We start from the raw sequence: 15,697 nt of genomic DNA on the forward strand, positions 1-15,697 counted from the left end.
CAACCAAGTTTACAACAAAGTTCATACCGGTAGCAAGCCATACTGCCATACACGGTGTATTACGGCCATAGGCGGCCAACTCATGACTAACAATGTTCTGAGAGCGACTACAGTAAATAAAAGAAATCTCCCTGGTAGCGAGATTTATGGATGTTGCAGTCGGTAGGAAGACACACTGCAAATGATGAGACAAAATGTGCGAGAGCCGCTGGACGATGCTCTGTCTAGCACGAATCTCCATGCACTCGACTGAGACTTAATACTAGATACCGTAAGCTAAGGACATCGAGCTTAAATTAGAATTAATTAAGCATAAAAAAGAAAAGAAAAAAAAGAAAATACCCACACCAATCTTCATGCAAGACCAATGATATAAGACTTAGATGTGCAATACTTATGACACATCTAGATGTGCTTTAGCAAAACTGTTTAAATTACCCATGAAAAGGATGAGGAACACGTGGTCAGGTTCGTAACCAAATTCCGTGATCCTTCCGAGCATCCAAGACCAGTCGGTGTTGGCTGCCACCGGGAGCACGGCGTCGCTCTTGTCCGCGCGCCTTTTGGCCTTCGCACTGCCACGCGAACAGACTCCGCCGTCAAAGTCATCGGTCCACGGCGACGACTTGCCTGAGTTGGTACCTTCGCAGATGGATCCCACATCATACAGCTATGCCTGGACAGAAAGCTAGAAGCCGTCCCGTACGTCTTGGTCGTTGTCGCGTATCCGGAGACGCGCGGCAGCGATCGAGTTTTCCAGGCAAAGTCTTGGCTCGTGTGCTCCCACTGAGCTTCGTGCGTCATCTGTTTGAACACGGACCGGCTCGGTGTGCGTCATCTGGTTGCCGTTTATAGCTTTGTGCTCGTCAACCGAACACGAGTTGCCATGCTCTCACCACTTGCGCATGCTCAAGAAGGCGAGTCTGTCTGGTTTGTGGGCTTGTCGCAATGTCCTCCTACTCGTCCCTCCTCTCCGTGAGCCCCGGCGAGCAGATCGGTGGGTATGCGGACGGAGGTGACCACGACGACATGGCGGCCGCCGCCAACTACCTATCATCATTCTGCTTTGATTTCGGCGAGGAGTATTATTCCCTGGCGGAGGCAGCAACAGCCTCCTACCCCTTGCACGCACAGCAGCAGCAGCAGCCGCCAACCCAGGCCGACAGCCACCACAGCGGCAAAGCAGCAAGTACTACTAGTAGTTCACAAGGACTCGACAATATCAACACGTAAGTATTTGTTAGATCGAAACTGTCTCCCTTCATTATCATTACTAGTGCGTGGCTCTCAAGTCTGAACCTCGTTATCCTGTCGTCCAATTGTCCAGGAGCTTGACCAGCAGCGACGCGAGGAGCAAAGGCAGCAAGATCGCGTTCAAGACGAGGTCGGAGGTGGAGGTGCTGGACGACGGGTACCGCTGGAGGAAGTACGGCAAGAAGATGGTCAAGAACAGCCCAAACCCAAGGTACGCACGCACGCACGCACGGCATGCAGCCCAAGCCCAGCCGCGCTGATACGCATTTTAATCCTCTTCTCTGACGAGACGGCGGGCGATGATGGCGAGCAGGAACTACTACCGTTGCTCCAGCGAGGGGTGCCGCGTGAAGAAGCGGGTGGAGCGGGATCGCGATGACGAGCGCTTCGTCATCACCACCTACGACGGCGTCCACAACCACCTTGCGCCACTGCCGCCGCGGGGATGCGCCGGATACTCGCTATCGCTCGCGCAGACGCGCGTGGACGAGGGGTCGTCGCCGCTACCCGTGCAAGGCCGCCGTTGCTTTCTTGACACCATGAAGATGCAGGCCGCCGGTAGCGTGATATCTGACAATTGACATGTTCAGGATATTATGTGAGACTTTTTTCTCGAGAACAGGATATTATGTGATACTGATTAATGTACTTTACTTGTAATTAATACCGCAATCTTTATCTTTTTTGGTATGAGGCACCTTATTACTTAGGCCTAATTGGTAACAAGGGTTCCAGAGGAATTTTTTCCTACAAATGCATTCGGTTCGTAGGAAATGCATACATGAATTTCACAGGAATACTATTTATTTCCTGTGTTTTAGAGGAAACTACGCATCCACTCAAAGATTGTTTTACGCGTAGAAATGATGCAAGTCAGTTCCTTATAATGGCAAGTGTCAATTCTATCAAATTCCTATACTACTCCCAATTCTAACGTCTTGGTTTCCTCTAAACCGAATGAGACTTTAAAAGATTTAATCATTACACCTGGCATCTGCATTACTGAGATGCACATAACCAAACGATGTTCACTCTGAAAACAGAATATTAAAAAAGGCGAGAATACAAGTAAACATGTAGAGTCTGTATAGCGCCTAAACCCAAGGGGGGGGGGGAGGGTCAATCCTAAGATCATGTTGTCATCCATACTGGGCAAAGTTATCCTCACCATAGCCTGCAATCGTGTACATACCTTCGTAAACGGGTCTTAGTTCTCCACACGTTGTAGAGACAACCATAAATAAAGTGTCACGATACTCTGTAGATAACCTGCATAAGAGAAGTACTTTTACCTTTAAAAACCTTATCATTTCAAATAGCCAAAGCGACCAGATAACGTCAAGCGCTCCACCCTAAGAAGAATTCTAAACCTGTAATTCATTCCATGCAACCAATTGCCAAATATACTAACAACACTAAAAGGAGGATACAAGCCAGAAACTATTTGGATGACTCACCATATATAATGAGCCAATTTGCATTGGAACAACAAGTGTTTTATTGTCCCATCATGCTGACAAAAAATAGTTGCGTACTTCCATGCCAATTCCTCTTAATAAGCTTTATCTTTAGTAAGAATGACTTTGCGACGAAGATATCATGCAAATATTTTATTCTCTAGTGGTATCTTCATCTTACAGATCTTATTATTATCAACTGGCACATTTGACTGGAGCAAAGCTCTATACATTGACTCAACTGAGAATTTCCACTACCATGTAGTTTCCTAAGCATTGGATTGGTGAAGCACACTTATCGAAATAACCACAAACCGAAACGGAAAATTGTGCGGTTGCGCTAGGTACCGACAAGGTGGCCTCTAATAGGGAGCAGTCATCTAGCACTATGTGGGCCAAATATCTTTGTATTGCATTTTTTTGGATTTCCCACCTTCGTATTTCTACTCTCTAATAGTGGTTGCCCTCCACCAATGTACTTTACATGTATGCATGCATGACAGTGTGATTGTAAGCTCTAGTGCATCTGTTGCATGGAAATCCCTAATTCACGCATTGATATCGATTGTATGGCCTCTCCATTGCCTAACAATCCGCCGAGTTGATGCGATCCTTTCTTCCTTTTTTACTTCTCCTATATATCTCTAGCACTGCATGTTATTCCACCCATAGTGCTAATGTCCATGATCCACGCTCATGTATTGAGTGGAGTTGAAAATGCTAAAGCGCGTTAAAAACTATAATCCAATTGCTTGGTTTGGCATCAATGTGCTCATGATTTATCTTAATGCGGTGAAGGTAGAGTCATGCCATGCTTACATAATTCAATGAGTAGGGATAACATTTGTTGAGCATCGTATATTTTGAAAAAGTGATGATTATGTTCTTCTATTCATGAATATTATTATGTTGATATCAATTACTTCATCGTTTCTCAATATTTTTACCATAAAGAGATTACATGATTGACATGTTAATAGCATTCAACATCAAAAATTCTATTTTTATCGTTTACCTACTCGAGGACAAGCAGGAATTAAGCTTGGGGATGCTGATACGTCTCCAACGTATCTATAATTTTTGATTGTTTCATGCTATTATATTACCAATCTTAGATACTTTATATGCAATTTTATGTCATTTTGGAGGGACTAACCTGTTAACCTAGTCTCCAGTGCCAGTTGTTGTTTTTTTTTGCATGTTTTTGGCTTTTCAGAGTATCAATACCAGTGAAGTCCAAACACGATGAAACTTTACGGTGATTTTTTCTTAACCAGAAGGGATCCTGGAACATTCGTGAGGTGGCCAGAAGATCTACGGGAGAGCCACAAGCTCACACGGCGCGAGCGCACTGCCTGAGCTTGTGGATCCCATGCAGCTCTGTTTGACCTAATTCCACTTCCATATATTCCCATAAATCCCCAAATCAACAAAGAGCCATTGGAAACAATTTTTCCACCACTACAAGCTTCCGTTCTTCCGTGATCCCATCTGGAGGCATTTTCCGGTACTCTGCCAGAGGGGGAATCGACCACGGAGGCCTTCTACGTCATCCTTGCTACACCACCATGATGTGTGAGTAGTCTACCACGGACCTACGGGTCCATAGTGATTAGATAGATGGCTTCTTCTTTCTCTCTGATCTTCAATACAATGTTCTCCTCGGCGATCTATTCGATGTAATCTTATTTTGCGGTGTGTTTGTTGGGATCCGATGAATTGTAGATTTATGATCAGATTATTCATTGAAAGTAATTGAGTCTTTGTTGAACCTTATTATGCATGATTGTTATAGCTTTGTATTTCCTCTAATCTATCCGTTTGGTTTGGCCAACAAGATTAATTTATCTTCAGTGGAAGAGATGCTTTGTAGTGGGTTCAATTTTGCGGTGTCCTCATGTTGGGGAACGTAGTAATTTCAAAATTTCCTACGCACACATAAGATCATGGTGATGCATAGCAACGAGAGGGGAGAGTGTTGTCCACGTACCCTTGTAGACCGAAAGCGGAAGCGTTAGTGCAACGCGGTTGATGTAGTCGTACGTCTTCACGATCCGACCGATCAAGTACCGAACGCACGGCACCTCTGAGTTCTGCACACGTTCAACTCGATGACGTCCCTCGAACTCCGATCCAGCCGAGCTTTGAGGGAGAGTTCCGTCAGCACGACGACATGATGATGATGATGATGTTCTATCGACGCAGGGCTTCGCCTAAGCACCGCTACGATATGATCGAGGTAGATTATGGTGGAGGGGCACCACACATGGCTAAGAGATTAAGAGATCAATTGTTGTGTCTTTGGGGTGCTCCCTGCCCCCGTATATAAAGGAGTGGAGGAGGGGGAGGGCCGGCCCTCTCTATGGCGCGCCCTAGGGGAGTCCTACTCCCACCGGGAGTAGGATTCCCCCTTTCCTAGTAGAACTAGGAGCCCTTCCAAGTAGTAGGAGTATGAGGAAAGGAAAGGGAAGGGAAAAGGAGAAGGAAGGAAGGGGGCGCCCCCCTCCCTAGTCCAATTCGGACCAGCCCATGGGGAGGGGTGCAGCCACCCTTTGAGGCCTTTCTCTCCTTTCCCGTATGGCCCATTAAGGCCCAATACGAATTCCTGTAACTCCCCGGTACTCCCGAAAATACCAGAATCATTCGGAACCTTTCCGATGTCCGAATATAGTCGTACAATATATCGATCTTTACGTCTCGATCATTTCGAGACTCCTCGTCATGTCCCCGATCTCATCTGGGACTCCGAACTCCTTCGGTACATCAAAACACATAAACTCATAATATAACCGTCATCGAACTTTAAGCGTGCGGACCCTATGGGTTCGAGAACTATGTAGACATGACCGAGACACGTCTCTGGTCAATAACCAATAGCGGAACCTGGATGCTCATATTGGCTCCTACATATTCTACGAAGATCTTTATCGGTCAAACCGCATAACAACATACGTTGTTCCCTTTGTCATCGGTATGTTACTTGCCCGAGATTCGATCGTCGGTATCTCAATACCTAGTTCAATCTCGTTACCGGCAAGTCTCTTTACTCGTTCCGTAACACATCATCCCGCAACTAACTCATTAGTTGCAATGCTTGCAAGGCTTATAGTGATGTGCATTACCGAGTGGGCCCAAAGATACCTCTCCGACAATTGGAGTGACAAATCCTAATCTCGAAATACGCCAACCCAACAAGTACCTTCGAAGACACCTGTAGAGCACCTTTATAATCACCCAGTTACGTTGTGACGTTTGGTGGCACACAAAGTGTTCCTCCGGTAAACGGGAGTTGCATAATCTCATAGTCATAGGAACATGTATAAGTCATGAAGAAAGCAATAGCAACAAACTAAACGATCAAGTGCTATGCTAACGGATTGGGTCAAGTCAATCACATCATTCTCTAATGATGTGATCCCGTTAATCAAATGACAACTCATGTCTATGGCTAGGAAACTTAACCATCTTTGATTCAACGAGCTAGTCAAGTAGAGGCGTACTAGTGACATACTGTTTGCCTATGTATTCACACATGTATTATGTTTCCGGTTAATACAATTCTAGCATGAATAATAAATATTTATCATGATATAAGGAAATAAATAATAATTTTATTATTGCCTCTAGGGCATATTTCCTTCTGTCTCCCACTTGCACTAGAGTCAATAATCTAGTTCACATCGCCATGTGATTTAACATCAATAGTTCACATCACCATGTGATTAACACCCATAGTTCACATCGTCATGTGACCAACACCCAAACGGTTTACTAGAGTCAATAATCTAGTTCACACCGCTATGTGATTAATACCCAAAGAGTACTAAGCTGTGATCATGTTTTGCTTGTGAGGGAAGTTTAGTCAATGGGTCTGCTAAATTCAGATTCGTATGTATTTTGCAAATTTCTATGTCAACAATGCTCTGCACAGAGATAATCTAGCTAATTGCTCCCACTTTCAATATGTATCCAGATTGAGATTTAGAGTCATCTGGATCAGTGTCAAAATTTGCATCGACGTAACCCTTTACGACGAACCTTTTGTCACTTCCATAATCGAGAAACATATCCTTATTCCACTAAGGATAATTTTGACCAATGTCCAGTGATCTACTCCTAGATCACTATTGTACTCCTTTGCCAAACTCAGGGCAGGGTATACAATAGGTCTGGTACACAGCATGGCATACTTTATAGAACCTATGGCTGAGGCATAGGGAATGACTTTCATTCTCTCTCTATCTTCTGCTGTGGTCGGGTTTTGAGTCTTACTCAACTTCACACCTTGTAACACAGGCAAGAACTCCTTCTTTGACTGTTCCATTTTAAACTACTTCAAAATCTTGTCAAGGTATGTACTCATTGAAAAACTTATCAAGCGTCTTGATCTATCTCTATAGATCTTGATGCTCAATATGTAAGTAGCTTCACCGAGGTCTTTCTTTGAAAAAACTCCTTTCAAACATTCCTTTATGCTTTGCAGAATAATTCTACACCATCTCCGATCAACAATATGTCATACATATACTTATCAGAAATGCTGTAGTGCTCCCACTCACTTTCTTGTAAATACAGGCTTCACCGCAAGTCTGTATAAAACTATATGCTTTGATCAACTTATCAAAGCATATATTCCAACTCCGAGATGCTTGCACCAGTCCATAGATGGATCGCTGGAGCTTGCATATTTTGTTAGTACCTTTAGGATCGACAAAACCTTCTGGTTGCATCATATACAACTCTTCTTTAATAAATCCTATTAAGGAATGCAGTTTTGTTTATCCATTTGCCAGATTTCATAAAATGCGGCAATAGCTAACATGATTCGGACAGACTTAAGCATAGATACGAGTGAGAAATTCTCATCATGGTCAACACCTTGAACTTGTCGAAAACCCTTTTGCGACAATTCTAGCTTTGTAGATAGTAACACTACTATCAGTGTCCGTCTTCCTCTTGAAGATCCATTTAATCTCAATGGCTCGCCGATCTTTGGGCAAGTCAATCAAAGTCCATACTTTGTTCTTATACATGGATCTCATCTCAGATTTCATGGCCTCAAGCCATTTCGCGGAATCTGGGCTCATCATCGCTTCCTCATAGTTTGTAGGTTCGTCATGGTCAAGTAACATGACCTCCAGAACAGGATTACCGTACCACTCTGGTGCGGATCTCACTCTGGTTTACCTACGAGGTTCGGTAGTAACTTGATCTGAAGTTACATGATCATCATCATTAGCTTACTCACTAATTGGTGTAGTAGTCACAGGAACAGATTTCTGTGATGAACTACTTTCCAATAAGGGAGCAAGTACAGTTACCTCATCAAGTTCTACTTTTCTCCCACTCACTTCTTTCGAGAGAAACTCCTTCTCTAGAAAGGATCCATTCTCAGCAATGAATGTCTTGCCTTCGAGTCTGTGATAGAAGGTGTACCCAACATTTTCTTTTGGGTATCCTATGAAGACGCACTTCTCCGATTTGGGTTTGAGCTTCTCAGGTTGAAATTTTTCCACATAAGCATTGCAACCTCAAACTTTAAGAAACGACAGCTTAGGTTTCTTGCCAAACCATAGTTCATATGGTGTCGTCTCAACGGATTTAGATGGTGCCCTATTTAATGTGAATGCAGTTGTCTCTAATGCATAACCTCAAAACTATAGTGGTTAATCGGTAAGAAACATCATAGATTGCACTATATCCAATAATAGTACGGTTATGAAGTTCGGACACACCATTATGCTGTGGTGTTCCAGGTGGCACGATTTTGTGAAACTATTCCACATTGTTTTAATTGAAGACCAAACTCGTAACTCAAATATTTGTCTCTGCGATCAGATCGTAGAAACTTTATTTTCTTGTCATGATGATTTTCCACTTCACTCTGAAGTTTTTGAACTTTTCAAATGTTTCAGACTTATGTTTCATCAAGTAGATATACCCATATCTGCTCAAATCATTTGTGAAGGTCAGAAAATAACGATACCTGCCGCGAGCCTCAACATTCATCGGTCTGCATACATCAGTATGTATTATTTCCAATAAGTCAGTTGCTTGCTCAATTGTTCCGGAGAACGGAGTCTTAGTCATCTTGCCCATGAGGCACGGTTCACAAGCATCAACTGATTCATAATCAAGTGATTCCAAAAGCCCATCAGCATGGATTTTCTTCATGCGCTTTACACCAATATGACCTAAACGGTAGTGCCACAAATAAGTTGCACTATCATTATTAACTTTGCATCTTTTGGCTTCAATATTATGAGAATGTGTATCACCACAATCAAGATCCAACAAACCATTTTCATTGGGTGTATGACCATAGAAGGTTTTATTCATGTAAACAGAACAACAATTTATTCTCTTACTTAAATGAATATTCGTATTGCAATAAACATGATCAAATCATATTCATGCTCAACGCAAACACCAAATAACACCTATTTAGGTTCAACACTAATCCCGAAAGTATGGGGAGTGTGCGATGATGATCATATCAATCTTGAAACCACTTCCAACACACATCGTCACTTCACCCTTAACTAGTCTCTGTTCATTCCGCAACTCCCGTTTTGAGTTACTACTCTTAGCAACTGAACCAGTATCAAATACCGAGGGGTTGCTACGAACACTAGTAAAATACATATCAATAATCTGTATATCAAATATACCTTTGTTCCCTTTGCCATCCTTCTTATCCGCCAAATACTTGGGGCAGTTCCGCTTCCAGTGACCAGTCCCTTTGCAGTAGAAGCACTTAGTCTCAGGCTTAGGACCAAACTTGGGCTTCTTCACTTGAGCAGCAACTTGCTTGCCGTTCTTCTTGAAGTTCCCCTTCTTCCCTTTGCCCTTTTCTTGAAACTAGTGGTCTTGTCTACCATCAACACTTGATATTTTTCTTGATTTCTACCTTCGTTGATTTCAGCATTACGAAGAGCTTGGGAATCGTTTCCGTTATCCCTTGCATATCATAGTTCATCACGAAGTTCTACTAACTTGGTGATGGTGACTAGAGAATTCTGTCAATCACTATCTTATCTGGAAGATTAACTCCCACTTGATTCAAGCGATTGTAATACCAGACAATCTGAGCACATGCTCACTGCTTGAGCTATTCTCCTCCATCTTTTTAGCTATAGAACTTGTTGGAGACTTCATATCTCTCAACTCGGGTATTTGCTTGAAATATTAACTTCAACTCCTGGAACATCTCATATGGTCCATGACATTCAAAACATCTTTGAAGTCCCAATTCTAAGCCGTTAAGCATGATGCACTAAACTATCAAGTAGTCATCATATTGAGCTAGCCAAACGTTCATAACGTCTGCCTCTACTCCTGCAATAGGTCTGTCACCTAGCGGTGCATCAAAGACATAATTCTCTTGTGCAACAATGAGGATAATCCTCAGATCACGGATCCAATCCACATCATTGCTACTAACATTTTTCAACATAATTTTTCTCGAGGAACACAATAAACTGGGAGCAACATCGCGAGCTATTGATCTACAACATAGATATGCTAATACTACCACGACTAAGTTCATGATAAATTAAAGTTCAATTAATCATATTACTTAAGAACTCCCACTTAGACAGACATCCCTCTAATCTTCTAAGTGATCACGTGATCCATATCAACTAAACCATGTCCGATCATCACGTGAGATGGAGTAGTTTCAATGGTGAACATCACTATGTTGATCATATCTACTATATGATTCACGCTCGACCTTTCGGTCTCCGTGTTCCGTGGCCATCTCTGTTATATGCTAGGCTCGTCAAGTTTAACCTGAGTATTCCATGTGTGCAACTGTTTTGCACCCGTTGTATTTGAACTAGAGCCTATCACACCCGATCATCACGTGGTGTCTCAGCACGAAGAACTTTCGCAACAGTGCATACTCAGGGAGAACACTTGTACCTTGATAATTTAGTGAGAGATTATCTTATAAAGCTACCGCCGAACTAAGCAAAATAAGATGTATAAAAGATAAACATCACATGCAATCATAATACGTGACATGATATGGCAATCATCATCTTGTGCCTTTGATCTCCATCTCCAAAGCATCGTCATGATTTCCATCGTCACCGGCATGACACCATGATCTCCATCATCTTGATCTATATCAATGTGTCGTCACATGGTTGTCTCGCCAACAATTGCTCTTGCAACTATTGCTATCGCATAGCGATAAAGTAAGCAATTATTTGGCGCTTGCATCTTATGCAATAGAGAGATAACCATAAGGCTTTTGCCAGTTGCCGATAACTTCAACAAAACATGATCATCTCATACAACAACTTATATCTCATCACGTCTTAACCATATCACATCACAACATGCCCTGCAAAAACAAGTTAGACGTCCTCTACTTTGTTGTTGCAAGTTTTACATGGTTGCTACGGGCTGAGCAAGAACAGTTCTTACCTACGCATCAAAACCACAACGATAGTTTGTCAAGTTGGTGTTGTTTTAACTTTCGCAAGGACCGGGCATAGCCACACTTGGTTCAACTAAAGTTGGAGAAACTGACACCCGCCAGCCACCTGTCTGCAAAGCACGTCGGTAGAACCAATCTCACGTAAGCGTACGCGTAATGTCGGTCCGGGCCGCTTCATCCAACAATACCGCCGAACCAAAGTATGACATTCTGGTAAGCAGTATGACTTATATCGCCCACAACTCACTTGTGTTCTACTCGTGCATATGACATCTACGCATAAAACCTGGCTCGGATGCCACTGTTGGGGAACATAGTAATTTCAAAATTTCCTACGCACACGTAAGATCATGGTGATGCGTAGCAACGAGAGGGGAGAGTGTTGTCCACGTACCCTTGTAGACCGAAAGCAGAAGCATTAGCACAACGCGGTTGATGTAGTCGTACGTCTTCACGATCCGACTGATCAAGTACCGAACGCATGGCAACTCCGAGTTCTGCACACGTTCAACTCGATGACGTCCCTCGAACTCCGATCCAGCCGAGCTTTGAGGGAGAGTTCCGTCAGCACGACGGCGTGGTGATGACGATGATGTTCTATCGACGCAGGGCTTTGCCTAAGCACCGCTATGATATGACCGAGGTGGATTATGGTGGAGAGGGGCACCGCACACGGCTAAGAGATCAAGAGATCAATTATTGTGTCTTTGGGGTGCCCCTGCCCCCGTATATAAAGGAGTGGAGGAGGGGGAGGGCCGGCCCTCTCTATGGCGCGCCCTAGGGGAGTCCTACTCCCACCGGGAGTAGGATTCCCCCTTTCCTAGTAGAACTAGGAGCCCTTCCAAGTAGTAGGAGTATGAGGGAAGGAAAGGGAAGGGAAAAGGAGAAGGAAGGAAGGGGGCACCCCCCTCCCTAGTCCAATTCGGACCAGCCCATGGGGAGGGGTGCGACCACCCTTTGAGGCCTTTCTCTCCTTTCCCGTATGGCCCATTAAGGCCCAATACGAATTCCCGTAACTCCCCGGTACTCCCGAAAATACCAGAATCACTCGGAACCTTTCCGATGTCCGAATATAGTCGTCCAATATATCGATCTTTACGTCTCGACCATTTCGAGACTCCTCGTCATGTCCCCGATCTCATCTGGGACCCCGAACTCCTTCGGTACATCAAAACACATAAACTCATAATATAACCGTCATCGAACTTTAAGCGTGCGGACCCTACGGGTTCGAGAACTATGTAGACATGACCGAGACACGTCTCCGGTCAATAACCAATAGCGGAACCTGGATGCTCATATTGGCTCCTACATATTCTACGAAGATCTTTATCGGTCAAACCGCATAACAACATACGTTGTTCCCTTTGTCATCAGTATGTTACTTGCCCGAGATTCGATCATGGGTATCTCAATACCTAGTTCAATCTCGTTACCGGCAAGTCTCTTTACTCGTTCCGTAACACATCATCCCGCAACTAACTCATTAGTTGCAATGCTTGCAAGGCTTATAGTGATGTGCATTACCGAGTGGGCCCAGAGATACCTCTCCGACAATCGGAGTGACAAATCCTAATCTCGAAATACGCCAACCCAACAAGTACCTTTGGAGACACCTGTAGAGCACCTTTATAATCACCCAATTACGTTGTGACGTTTGGTGGCAGACAAAGTGTTCCTCCGGTAAACGGGAGTTGCATAATCTCATAGTCATAGGAACATGTATAAGTCATGAAGAAAGCAATAGCAACAAACTAAACGATCAAGTGCTATGCTAACGGAATGGGTCAAGTCAATCACATCATTCTCTAATGATGTGATCCCGTTAATCAAATGACAACTCATGTCTATGGCTAGGAAACTTAACCATCTTCGATTCAACGAGCTAGTCAAGTAGAGGCGTACTAGTGACATACTGTTTGCCTATGTATTCACACATGTATTATGTTTCCGGTTAATACAATTCTAGCATGAATAATAAACATTTATCATGATATAAGGAAATAAATAATAATTTTATTATTGCCTCTAGGGCATATTTCCTTCACCTCACCTCATGACAGAAGTGGTAGCGAGGCACATATTTGTATTGTTTCTACCAAGGTTAAAACAACGGGGTTCAGTCATATTGCTTGGTTTTATTTTGTGTACATTATGTCATCATACTTCATGCATTACTCCGTTTGTTACGAACTTAATACATAGAGGTAAGCATAGAAGCGCTCTTGAAGCGGGGTTATAATAGTAGATGCAGAATCGTTTTGGTCTACTTGTCACAGACGTAATTCCTATATACATGATCATTACCATGAATAACATCACAACTTTGAGCTTTTCTATCAATTGCCCAACAGTAATTTGTCTATCCACCATATGCTATCTTTATGAGAGAGAAGCCTCTAGTGAAAACATGACCCCTGTGTTTACTTTTATCATATTACAAAAACCAAAAGTACCTTCCTGCAATTTTACTCTCTTTATTTTACTTTTCAATTTATCTATCTACCATTATCAGATTTAATCCTTGCAAGTAACGAGTTCAAGGGGATTGACAACCCTCTTGCCGCGTTGGGTGCAAGTATTTTCTCTTGTGTGTATAGGTACTGCTTAATAGGAATTTGCTTGATTCTCCTATTGGTTCCATAACCTTGGTTCTCATTGAGGGAAATACTATCCGCTACCATATTGCTTTACCCTTCCTCTTCGGGATAAATCCCAACGCAGCTCACAAGTAGGAGCCCTAAATGGGCGAGCCTGCTAACTTTGACTGGGGGACCTTTTTATGAAAATGAGCCACTGTTGGGTCGTGCCACGTGTCAACGTAGCATCTCTCGCCCATTGAATGGATGACATCTGTAGCAACTTAGAACTGGCACGTGGTTCCTTTAGCGAATGAGAATTTTACACGTGGAAAATCGCCATTGGTCCTGGCTATTAACAGGTTAATAGATCCAAACCTACACCCGATAGCTTAACATCGACTCGTTACGGTGGATGCCACATGTCGGTTACTCTTGACGAAAACACTTGCATGACGTGCCATTTATCGTCGTGAAAGTGGACGCTTCTGCGATGATAATTTTAGTATTGTCATGGAACACTTGTACGATAGCATAGGTATGACTATCTTCATTCTGTCATAAATTCGCCACGGATGTACATGCATAACAGAAAATGTGACCTACAATGACAAACATGTATCATCATGAAAGTGTTTTTTGTAGTGCTCAAGATGGGATCGAGGAAGAACAGAGGCTTGCGGCGGTGGATTATTGTTTCGGGTATAGCTCTGGGGGTTTTGGAATATTTGGGAATATATGGAGCTAGAATTAGGCCAAACAGAGCCACGAGGGGCCAACAAGACATCAGGGCGCACCTACTCCCATAGGCACGCCATGTTGCCTTATCATATCCTTGTCTGGCTTCTGGTCCTCCCCCGAAGCTTCTAGGGCCCCTCCTGTTCCAGAAAAATCATGAAAAGTTTCACCGTGTTTGGACTTCGTTTGGTAGGGATTTTCTGTAAAACAAAAAACATGCAGAAAACGACAACTGGAACTAGGCACTGGGTTAATAGGTTAGTTTCCAAAAATGATATAAAATTGCATATCAGAAATAATTTGCTACCCATGGTGGTAGCTACGCGCGGTCCTAATTTTGATCTCTAATTTTCTTCATAAATTATTTTGGACTATGAAAAATAACTCTATAAATAAAATATCGTGACTTTGGACCAACCAGGCAAGCAAACATGCAATTATGATAAAAAGGCAAGCACAAATACCGAGAGAAGTGAGAAAAGGCCCTTTCTACACAATGAAAAGGCACTTGTGTCAAAAAGAAAATAAAACAGACAAAGAGAAGTGACAAAAGTCATTTCTATACAACAAAAATGCACTTGTGCCAATGCCAAAAGAAACCCGGCATCCCATATATATAAAAAGGCACTTATGCCAAAGGTTGTGTAGGTGCCACCATGTGTGCGCAGCTACCACCATCCATAGGGAATTGCCTCTCCATTGCATATAAAGCGTACAAGATTGATGATATAATAGCATGAAACAATCAAAAATTATAGATATGTCGGAGAAATATCAAGACGCCACACAGTCTCTTAATCGTATATCCATATGCTATTACATATTGCTGCTCTTTACCCCGCCATACTTTTAGGTTCAAACATTTTGAAATGCACTATTGTGAACTCTTCAACTAGTATAATTTTCCTTCACACTCTATCATAGTTGATATTTTCTTAAAACATAATTCATAAATCAAGAAGTGCAATATAATTCCAATACTGTCTTTGCTACCCACTCACCTTCACTATCTCGTACGCAATTCATTGTTGCAAACAATGTTGCTCTAGAAGCTTAGTTTTTAACCGTTGACTTACACGTTTCTTTGGACCCGCAAACCATAGCACAATTGTTATATGGTAAGTTTCCATGCATAAATAGTATGTTACAATGGCGATGAGGAAAGAGAAAAAAAGAAAAAGAAACAAAAAAGCATGTTGCTTAACTAATGCCAGTTCTCA

The 15,697-nt window shown here is 42.8% G+C and overlaps 1 protein-coding gene across 1 annotated transcript; it reads left to right on the forward strand.

Moving 5' to 3' along the window:
• The first annotated feature begins 857 nt into the window (after positions 1 to 857).
• Positions 858 to 1,956, forward strand: LOC125548389 (probable WRKY transcription factor 56). The gene is made up of 3 exons (XM_048711998.1): positions 858 to 1,229; positions 1,328 to 1,465; positions 1,568 to 1,956. The coding sequence occupies exons 1-3, from the start codon at positions 949 to 951 to the stop codon at positions 1,833 to 1,835; spliced, it is 687 nt and encodes a 228-aa protein (XP_048567955.1). The 5' UTR covers positions 858 to 948; the 3' UTR covers positions 1,836 to 1,956.
• Positions 1,957 to 15,697: the final 13,741 nt, after the last annotated feature.

This window comes from Triticum urartu, chromosome 3 (assembly GCF_003073215.2).
Source record: "Triticum urartu cultivar G1812 chromosome 3, Tu2.1, whole genome shotgun sequence".
Classification (NCBI taxonomy): domain Eukaryota; kingdom Viridiplantae; phylum Streptophyta; class Magnoliopsida; order Poales; family Poaceae; genus Triticum; species Triticum urartu.